Source organism: Aythya fuligula, chromosome 2, assembly GCF_009819795.1.
Source record: "Aythya fuligula isolate bAytFul2 chromosome 2, bAytFul2.pri, whole genome shotgun sequence".
NCBI classification, from domain to species: domain Eukaryota; kingdom Metazoa; phylum Chordata; class Aves; order Anseriformes; family Anatidae; genus Aythya; species Aythya fuligula.
The window spans coordinates 86,313,785-86,325,359 of record NC_045560.1 but is presented as its reverse complement, the minus strand read 5'-3'; the positions used below and the strand labels follow the sequence as shown (position 1 = coordinate 86,325,359).

Here is an 11,575-nt window from a genome sequence, read left to right as displayed (position 1 = left end):
AGCTTTGATCTCCCTATTCTTTAGAAAGAAAAATTGAAAGTGCTGACATAAAAAGATTAAATCACATTAAACTGAATCAAAGACACTGTCAGCTTTTCTACTTACTAGGAAAAAAACAGGAAAGTAATATTCTTAGCTAAATTAGGTTTAGACTGATATATGAGTTGAACAGCTCCAACAAGAGCCAGATTCAACTCACTAATTTAGGAGATTTCAGACCCCAATTGTTCAAATTTCATAAGGACAAACAAACTCATAAGGCTCCCATCATCATCCCAGTCAGGGTACACATTTCCACTACCCTGAGAGAAATTTAACATCTTCGGTCATGACTGAATCAAACCAGGAAATATGGTGGGTTTTTTTGTTGTTGTTGTTTTTCAGGGCAGAAATGTATTCAGAAATTTAATATGAATTAGGATGCAAAATGTCAGTTCATGAGTTTTACCATCCTGTCCACTACTCCCATGACCCCACCACCTTTATTGAATTTGTGGTCCTTTGATCTAAGGTTCAGCCCTACAGTTTATTTTTGACCACTTTATTCTATAATTTTATGAAAGTTAAGCTAGGGCCTGAAATAATCTGCACTACAGTTGGCAGAAGCTCTTCTGTTGATTTAGACAATGGAATAGTCGCTTAAAGTATGAAAATCATCTCCCCAGCTTTGATTTTGAGCATTTGAGAATTTCAGTTGATTTCCTAATTCCAAGCTTAATCCCAGTTTAAGACCCGGGGTCAAGGGAATATATTCATATTAAAAAAAAAAATACCAGTTGAAATATCTTCCCTATCAAAAGTCTTCACAAGAAAAGTTACTGTTTTGAATCCTCAGCCGTCTTTGATTCAAAATTCAGGAGTGTCAGAAGAAGAGGTATTTCTGCATGCTCTGTGAATTCAAGGACTATTTCATCATTAACATATAAATGGCCTTTTCTGTCCAGACTCCTAGTTTAGGACTTTTTTTATTATTATCATTTTTTAATTAAAAAAAATCTTCAAAAACTGGTCTTGAAACTTACATATTTCAGGAATGCAGCAATTCAAGGAGATGGAAAATGTCCTCTGAGACAGAACCCAGTACACTGGAACTCAATTAGATTTTGACCTTCTTCAACCATAAAGGATTGGGAGACAAACATTGTTTGCTACTTGCCTGAATTAAATTGGGTCTCCTGAGATGCATATGAAGCAATTTAAAAAAAGAAAAACACTGTTAACTGAATTTACTCAACCATCAGTCTGAAGTAAACCTTATTTACTGTATTCATCTATTACACTAATATAATCTTTCACATTTTAATAAGAAAAAATGACATTTAATTAGTGTTACACAGCCAAACCCTGAAAAAGATCCCCTATCTACACATTCAGCTAGGCCACCATTTTTCAGCTTCACCACACAAGTCCTGTATACTTTAATGCTTCCCTTGGTCTAAGAAAGCAGTAGGACTGTTTTATTAATTCAACTCCCTGTCACACTTCCTAGGCAGAAGTTGACATTCTTGTCACAATTCTATACAAATGGGACCTTTAAGCTTTATAAGCTTTATAAGCCTTATGCCCCGACAACTGACACTCTCTCCTTTCCCAAAACCATCCTTCTAAATTTCTTCATGTATGGTTCATTTTTTAAAGACTTGTGATGTTTGAAAGACAGAGATATTAGTGATTATTAAACAATACAAATATTTTAAAAAAAAAAAAAAAAGAGAAAGAAATAAAAAAAAAAAGAAAGAAAGACCTATGCACATCTTCTTTCCATGCTTTTCTTTCTATTTTTCCATCCTAGCAACAGCTCCAGAAGCTTTCTTCTGTTGAGTGGATTCAGATTATGACTCAAAGATACTTGGTTGTGCCTTGTACATTCAGTGTCTTCCACCCTAAGTAGGCCACTCTTAGCATACCCCTGTTTCTGCCAAAATTTCCAGCATCTGCCTTCTTTTCTTTTGCCCCCTACCTCTTTCACACATTGTTAAGACTGAAGACTGACCATTCTTCTTTTGTTTGTAAACCTGAGAAACCTCATTCAGAAAAAAGTTAATTGTTTTCACTTCAAACACAGCCATCCCATTGTACCAGGGTAATAAAGTAATTTCATAAACTCACTTGCTTTGATCTATAGATACATACAAGTCTGTATGTCAAGTCTTTAAATCTTCACTTTTTTTTTTTTTTTTTTTTTCCTTTAGGACTTCATTTCACCTTTATAAAAATAGGCAACCTGAATTCTAATTTTAGAAAAGGAAACTGGGACAAAACCACAACAACAAACCAAGTGTTAGTAAAAGCATTAATAAGGAGTCTCTGAGTCAGCTTGAAAATCCTAAAACACATTTTTTGTTGTTGTTGTTTAATATTTCATCACTGTACAGCAGGGAATTAGATCATTAGCACTAAAAAAAAATAAATGTTTTAAAATCAGATTTTTCAATCTCAAGGTATAGCTCCCACCTACCTTGCCCACCCCAGAACCCAGCAATACACTTCCAAGTCAAGAGTTCTATAGTTTCAACTATTGAGCAATATAGTCCAACAGTGATATCAGCTACTTTTAGAGAATTGCAAAAGGGCTTGACTTGGAAAAGCCAGCAGATTACTTCACAAAAATTTTCATTATTTTTTTTCCACAAAACAAAAGGAGTTTTAATTCATTTATTTTATTTTCATATTCATTTATTTTATTTATTCACTTCTTTTACATGTGCATAGGCTGAAGGCTTTGACATTGCCTCATATGAAGTATCTAGCACCAATATACACAATTATTGAAAAGTTTATCGACCAATGTCTGAATGCTTAGCTTATTTTTTTAATATGTCCCTTAAACAGAATTTTGACATTTTCTTAAGAAAAATAAAAAAAAAAAAAAAAAGCTGAGGAAAAGGAAATAGGTCATTAAAAAGATACTTGAGAATTCCTCCAGCAGCAACCTGTAGGCGTAAGGGAAAACTCATTGTCAAGTATGATTTATGAAGCCTCATTAAATTTACTTAACATAACTGGGAAGCAGACTAGTACACTAATACCCTCTTTAACATAAACCTTCATGGAATATAGTGCATCCTTTACACAATAAAAAGGCTAATATAGCTTGTCACAACACAGATCTGAACTAATGCAGAAGTCAAAAGGCTCTCAATTTGTGCTATTAAATACAAATATTGGGTGATAGCCTAGCTATTTCAACCATTCAATGATTTTTTTCTTGTCTTTTTCATGTAAAAATCAGTTATTAAGTGCGCATGCAAGAGAAAATTACTGTAGTCAAATGAATATAGATCCACCACAAAAAATAAAATAAAAAATACACCATACAAAGTGACATTTCAGATCAGCTTTTTTTCTTTTTCTTACACAAAGCTGCATTAATTAAGCTACGTGTATTATAAAATTCCAGTTCATTTCAAAGCATTACTTTCTGGCAGATTTTTGGTCTGCATGTAACTAATCTTGTTTTACTGAGAACTTGTATCATTCCTTCTGGACTACAAATGCCAACTCACCTCTGCTCCTACTATATTCTTCTCACTCACAAACTGTTAAAAGCTGAAAGTTTTATTACATAAAAAAAATGTGTGTATATATACACAAACAAACACATACACAAATGCTGCTGAAGCTCTATCCTGTTCTGAGCCTAGACTGGCAAGTGGTCTTGACGAACGATGGGAGGTTCCTGTGAAGAAGGCGAGGTACCTTGCTGTTGTGTGGCAAAATTAATAAATACCTGTAAGGCAAGAAAAAAGTAGGACTTTCAAAATAACAGTATTTGAACAAAAACTTTGGAGATGTAGATGGTGATTTTTTTTCAGTTGCTTTTCTAAGCTTTTCTGACACAAAAATTAATAGTTTATGCTGCAAGAACCCCCTTAGAGATATGTTTTGTAAACTCTATAAATAATCCCTCTTCACCTCTCCAGCTAACACAGTGGTTGATGAACTATAAAAACAATGGTAAAATGAGTTACCAACTTATATATGAAAATCATATTTTACTGCTACACAAGTTACTGAGAAATAATTGTTTTACTTTGCATTTAAACGGCACGCCAGAGGAACTTGAGCCTGCTGTTTCTATCAACCACCATCACACAGATGAAGGTCCAGATATTTCAAGGCAAAGGTATATTTCTGAACACTACACAGTAATGATTCAACAGCTCATGTGCCTTCCTGATATATATATATTTTTATTTTTTTTTCTGAACAGATCTTACAACAGAAAGACTTGTTCACTTTTAAATCACATAACTATTTGACAGCAAGGAATGGAGAGGGAAAGATGGTTATTCTTGATTCAAATGATCATATTATTCATATGCAAACAAACAGGGTGTATAATAAGGATGTTTGTTATTCAAGAGAACTATTTTCCTGTTTAAGACTGACACTCAGTCAGGGAGAAGAAGCAAGAGTAGGTGACTGAGGTGATGAATCACCATGAATAATGCAGAGGAAGTAAGCTTGAGTGAACAACTCCTGAACAATCATGAGGCTGAAATAATCTTACATTCAGCTATTCAGTGAATAGATAATTTACAAGCAGTTAAAAGATTAGTACAAATCAGAATATTTCACTAATGATTTGCACAAGGGTAAAGGAGCACATTCACACCATTTATCATACAAATTAATGCTTTGACTAGATGTGACTCCCTTGGTTTGCAGAATACATAACAAGAAGTTGCATACAAGAATGCTCTAATACATCACAGCCACTCAGAAATCCCACCCTTGCTATTGTTCTCTTATTCCTTCTGCCCAAACAGGATTTATTAGTTGTTAATAGTGGGGTCTCTTCTGTCTGTTTCTTCTGTTTGTGCATTTCCACTATTCTCTATTGTGCAGCATAATACTCACTGAAAAAAAAAAAATCAAAGGAAAATGTCCTGTAAGCCTATGGTTTACTGTGATTTACAGACTTCTTCAGTCTTTTGAAGGGTATTGGTAAGATCCCAACTTTTGCACTGTGGAGGGTTGTTCACAGTCCTGCCTTCTCATCCTACACAGAATGAGTAATCTAATGAGTAATTATGCTTGCACATATAATACAAACATGTGACTTCATGCGCTGCTTTGACTGTGCTCACCTGCAGTGTAAAAGCAGTAGGGTTCACATGTTACTGTGTAGATCTGAGATAGTCTGGAACTGCTGGTTTATCACATACATCCAGCAAATGATTTTAATGCACCAATAATTACAGTAACACAGAATGTTTACGGTTAAAAAATAAAAAAATAAAAAAATACCTGTTCCAGCGTGGTTTGGTTCATGGAGTAGTGTTTGATTTGGAGAAAATCTTTGTGGTTCTCTAGGACTCTGAAGAGCTCAGCTAAGCATCCCTCACTTCGAGGGATGTGGTATTCAAGCAGGTTAAGATGCTGTCCCTATAAAGAAGTAAAAATAATAAAAACAGATAAAAGTGAATGCACACGATGATGAAGCTGTATTTGCTTTAACCAATCTGGTTTCAGTAGACCTTCACTGCAAATTAGCAATATAAGCTTTTAAATAAGAATATATTTTGCCTGCATTGGTAGCTAAATAAAATGCTCTTACTCAGGACATATGTATTTAGTGCATGTTCTGAGATGACATTTTGTTAATCTCATAAAGGATATATAAATTTAGGACACTTTTATGTTATAGGATTGAAATTTAATTGATGGTAGCCCTGATACAATGGATTTTGGGAAGACACGAGGCAGTAAACCAAAATTTACTTACCGGTAGGCTTACACATACCCATTTTAACTATAAACAAAACAAAAAAATATTGGATTCCCTCATCATTACGTAATCAAGTGGCTGGTATCTAAGAAAGGGAAATTTTCTGTTAATCTGTGTGCTTGTTTTGAGCTTCCATACATCATAAGATTGACTTTGATTCTTACACTGAACTAACACAGATATAAATGAAAACAAAGGAAAATTTATAATTTAATGGATAGGATATTAAAGATCCTTATTAACAATTTCTGCAGTAGGGTGCTTTTCAATTTTATTTATGTATTTATTAAACTTCATTTCAGACAGAGAAAAGTCTTTCTCTCTTAATTCTGTGCTTTATTGGTAAGCTTCCTGGGAAAAATATATATATTTAAAAAAAAACAAACAACAAAAAAAAACATATGTATAGAGAGAATCTAATTGCTATAGGTCTTTTGTAAGGTTTCATATCAAATAAAAGAATCACAGTAAAGACACGGTTGCCAGCTGTGGACCTTAACTACACTCTCAGCAAACTCACTTAATTCCTAATACAGGTGAACAAAAAGGCAAGTTTATCTTGGTCAACAATAAAATCACAAGAAAAGTATTACTCAGCGAAAGGACCTATTTGTTTATGTTGCCTAAATGACCATTTGGAATTGATTTAATCAATATTCCAAGTCAGATTTTAAAAAATTGCTTAATAGGGAAATGAAAATATGCACATGCATACTTCTCCAAAAAAAAAATAAATAAAAATCAATATATATAAACATGTATACATTGTTCTTATCAGCCCACACTTGATTTTGTTTTAGAATAATTACTATGATGAGGAATTTCAGCTGTACCTTAAATTGTGCTCCAGGAAAATGCAACTGTAGACACTCCAGAATCATTCTTTGAGAGCTTATTTCTTTGCTCAGCCAAATTTTGACAGAATAGCCATCTCCAAACCTGAGAATGATATGCAGAAACATAGATCCAGTCATCTACACTATGAAGTCAGGAAGAATATATTTTTTTTCATTTAATTTTCCTGTAATGATTATGGTAAACAACATCATGTATACCCATTGCATTATCACTGGGATATTAGCATTATACTATAAAAAGCAGACACTGATTTCAATTAGAAAGTTGTTAAAATAATGGCAACGAATAGAAACAAACAGGCAAAAAAAATCCATATTATCCATAGATTTTAGTTACAATACTATATTTTATTATACGGTGTACCTTAGACTAACTAAAACATACTTTAATTACAACACTGCTTTGAAGAGTTAGCAAAAGGAAAAAAAAAAGAAAAAAAAAAGAAAAAAGAAAAAAAAAAGCTATGAAGTTTACTAGTTACAAACAGAAAAATAAATCATTTATTTTAACTTTTTTAATGATGTAACAGTATTTCAAACCTTTTAACAAAGCAGGCCACTTTTTATTTCAGCAAATATGTGTACAAAATGTTTTTACATATACAAAAAGTAAAGTACACAGGTATTTACAGAGATGGCAGAGTTCATGAATTTTCTTTAGCTCTTTGGCCACACAATCTGTCTCAAAAAATAATTTAGCAAATGAACTTCTCTCTTAATATAGATGTGATAAAAGTTAAGTACAGGCAATCTAACCAACACATTATTTTGTATTAAATTTTCCTGTTGTTGAAGTTCCAATACATCTACCAACACTAAAATGGCAACCGGAGCCTCACACGTGTTGCTTAAGTGACAGAAGTTATGCAGCACTGGGGGTAAGGGCAGAGCTCAGCAGAGATGGGGTGACTCGGGGCTGCTGCATGCCTCCATGCAGCTACACACCCTCCTGTTGTCTTCACTGGCTTGGTTGTTCACTAGGGAAAAAAGCCCAGCCAGAGCCAAGTCGGAAGAGATTTCCTCTCACCCATGGCAATGCTCTCAGCATGGGTTTGTGCTGGGACTTTACTACCGGCACCAAGCCACTGCTGCTCTCTGTTGTCCAGGAGTAACGGAAGGGCAGATCTGGGAGGGAAACAGGGAGCTCTGGCTGCGTGTCCACATCCTCCCAGAAACCTGGTGGTTTCTCTGCCTTCCCATTCCACCATTCCCATATCCTTCACTCCAATGCTATTTCTTTTCAGGCTCCAGCCCCAGAATCACTCATCCCCAAATCCTTCACTTCAGTTCTTCTGTTTCTATTTCCTATCCTCCATATTGATCCCTCATGCCAATGTGCCTTCCTGGGTACACCTCTGTGATTCAGGGTAGTGACCGAATTAATTGGATCCTACAGTTATGAAGCATGTTTTCACATGATCAAAGCAGAAGTAAATATTGTAGCATACTTTATGATGCTGCCCTTTTCAAATATAGAAAATATGGTCTACAGAATCTCAATCAAAGTGTAACAAAAATAATGACTATTTGGAGACATGTCCAGTTTAACCACTGTCTCAGTAACTGCCAGCTAAATACTTCACATGAAGCACCTTATGTCCCTCATCTATAGTACATAGGGCAACAAAAGGGCTTTAACTTTTATTTTATGCTGTACCTCCATTGTTATAAAGCCTTTGGTTGTTTTGCTTTTGGAGGGGGGGAGGGACTTGATTTTGTTTTTAGCCAAATACAGCCACTGAACCAACTGAATTATAGTAAAAAGAAACATTCTTGATTCAGTATCCTGTTTGCTTGTTCTTAAAGGACATTATATGAATAAATCCCCTCCAGTCCAAGCAGTACCAGCTATTCACTGAGCAGCGCGACCTGACAGATGAACAGTGCTGTTACACTAAAGGGATCCAGAACTGTTACACTAAAGGGAATCCAAAGCAGTGGCTGGGTGGTTTGCTTCACAATGATTTACTAACACATAATAGATCTCTAATTAAATCTTTTAAATGCATAGCATCCTCCCTGCAAAAATACATGTGACAATAAAAAAGACGTTACAAAGATGGATATAGTTAACCAGGGTTTCAAATTTAGATGGACAGCCAATCTGAGGCAACTTTTTACAAGAGACCACTGATTCTGATCAGTTTTCTGGCATTTCTAGTCATACACTGTTGAATCATAGTTTGAAAAATGCTGGCTTATGGAGATGTTCAACGGTCTCGTAAAATGAAATTGTTGCATGAAATGAAGTTTCCAAAGAAAATGTATCAAAATTCTGATTAGCAAAGACCAAGAAGCCTGTGCAACTTCAGTTTAATTCTAAATTGTGAACAGCATGAACACTAGCACAGTACATATAAAAAGCTTTAAAAGATTTTTTTCTCTTCTGGCTAGTCAAATTATGGTGCTTCTATACCTTGATTTTATAATTCACTTCAGTAAAGCAGCTCAGAGTAAGCTGATCAGCAATAAACATTTCCCCTTGCTATAATCAGCAAGCTGTTTTCCGTAGCAAACTGAGTCAGTGGAAATTGAGTTGACCATTCTTTTTCACTCTGTTTTCCTCTCTGAATCAGACTATATAATTAATTCAGAAACCCAAAGTGGAATTACAGGGAACAGCACAATCTGGTTTGATTAGTGCTGTTAGAATCAAACCTTTAACAACTTATAGTTCAAGACCTAAGGAGGGAAACATTATCATTAAAATGGCATAAGTTGAGCCAGCACACCTGTTCAGCAGCCATCTGTTGCAAAAGAATCACCATCTCTTCAAAGCTATTCAACAAAGATATTTTCCATTGCTAATTTCTATCACTCACTTTAACAACACCTGCATTTTTATTTGTGTATACACACACACATAAACACATATTCTAACAAAAATTATTTTTGCTCTTTATCTTTTCTCTCTTTTTTGTCTCAGTCAAGCTAGTTGTTTAAGCTTGACTTTCACCTCATCAGCAGTTCTAGGAGAATTATTTGAGTGCTTTACCTACTTAAATGCAACCACAAGACTGAAACTAACACAAACATTCCCAGACTGATTTTAAAGTAGTTGGGTATTAACAACAGCATCAACTGAAGAAGTATGAACTTAGCAAAGACTACAAAATGCATCCAACTGCTCCACACCTGTAATTGCATGGGTCTTCAAGCTTACTGAGAAGCTCAAATGACAAGGGAAAAATGGAACTTAAAATGGCAACAAGGAATGAAACAATTTCACAATTGTAAAACGGAACAATCAGGAATTACAAAATAGGCTATAACTTTTTAGCATAGAAAAAAAGATGTGTAGGTGGTAGAAAGCTACCCCAAATCATGACTGACCTAGACAATGCAATTAATGATTGCTTCTTCACTCTGCTATGACCCTGTTTTTCATGCAAGACCAGGGAGCATCAAATTGAATCAGAGGGAAGGGAATTCAAATTCAGTAAGAGGAACTAATTTTCCATATAGCACATAGGAAAACTGTAGAACTCATTGACACAGGATATGCTGGATGCCAGAATTTGACATGAGCTGAGTAAGAAATTAGGGAAATTCACAGGGGGAAAAAATCCACTAAGGGCTCTTCTGGCTTAGGAAATCTCTAAGCAGCAAATTGCTGAAGGCTTGTTGAGTAATATGGAAAAGTATCTTAATGTGCTTATCTCGACCTTGTACTTTTCCTTCCTTGCCAGTATCAGACAGGGAGGATACAGTGTTAGATGGGTCTTTGGTTTGACCTTATAGCTGGTAGTAAAAATAAAACAAAGCAGAGGTCAGCCTGGGCTAATTTCCCAAATGGTTCCCCTATTTTTGGAAGTGGTTTGCTGCCCTTGATGTAGCCATGATGGCAGCCATGCTGCCAATTGTATAACAATAGATAGTATTAAGCTAGTTCACATGTGTGTCCACCCAAACTGCAATCACACACTGGAGTAAGGTGTAGCTAAACTTATAATGATGAGCAAGTCCCCTACCTGCTTTCTTGGGGCTCCTCCTAGCCTTGCAGTGGGAATGGAAGTACATTCAGTTACCCAAAGGCTAAAAATTCTCATAAATACCAAGTAGAGGGGCTACCACTTAAAGCAAATCAAGTAATACTAACTTCTCAATGTTCTTTTCTGCCCATTTTTAGAGGTCCTGGGTCAGAGATTTGAGTGAGAACAAGAAAAGCTCTTAAAACATGCCTTGTACTCAGATAAGCCTACACTTGGATGGTCACAAGGGGTCCCTAGAGGTACTAACCCAGTATTTTACAGACATAGCCCGTGACATCCTGTTATCTGTAAAAGGTAAAAAATAAAGTGCAGTATCAGCAGACTTCTTTCTATTTGCTTTACAATAATCTTTATTATATCTCTATTATAAATTATTTCCTTTAAAGTTGTTAAGAATTTGCTTGCTTGAAAACAAACAAAACCTAATCTAGAAACATCCGTTTTAATTTACAAGAGAGTCAAGTATGACCAGCTCCTTCAATCACACTCTTTCCAAACCCATAACTCTTCTTTCCCCACACCAAAATTGCTGAATGCAACCTCAGGAGATCAAGAACATGGCCATATTTCCTAAGCCTTGATGAAAAAATAAAAATAAAAAAAAATCTTATAATCCATTTGTTTTTTGTTGTTGTTTTAAAATAAATTCAACAAAGATTAAATTTCCTGAAGAATATTATGCTATTAAGTTTTGGCATCTGTGTGTATATATGTGTGTGTGTGTGTGTGTTTGTGTGTGTATGTATGTATGTAAGTATATATTTATACACACATAAAAATTACAACTCACAGAAAGTTTACTTGTGGAAATATAATGTGCATATTTTATATATGCACTAGTCTGAGTGATTAAAAGAATACTCCAAAATGACATTATTGAATAACAAAATAAAAAATAAAAAGAACATTGGCACTTAACGTTTGAAAGGAAATGCATCTTTTAGAATTTATGCCATAAATCAAAGAAGAAGAAGAATTTGTTACTGAGCTGT

General features: G+C 34.8%; 1 protein-coding gene across 1 annotated transcript in view; it reads right to left on the bottom strand.

Annotated features, from left to right (window-relative positions):
• Nucleotides 1-3,640: 3,640 nt before the first annotated feature.
• The window catches only part of ABCA13 (ATP binding cassette subfamily A member 13), a 196,835-nt gene continuing 188,900 nt past the window's right edge, over nucleotides 3,641-11,575 (bottom strand). Inside the window, 3 exon segments of the mRNA XM_032181104.1 lie at nucleotides 3,641-3,730; nucleotides 5,254-5,391; nucleotides 6,568-6,673. Coding sequence (XP_032036995.1) covers nucleotides 3,641-3,730; nucleotides 5,254-5,391; nucleotides 6,568-6,673 — 334 coding nt within the window.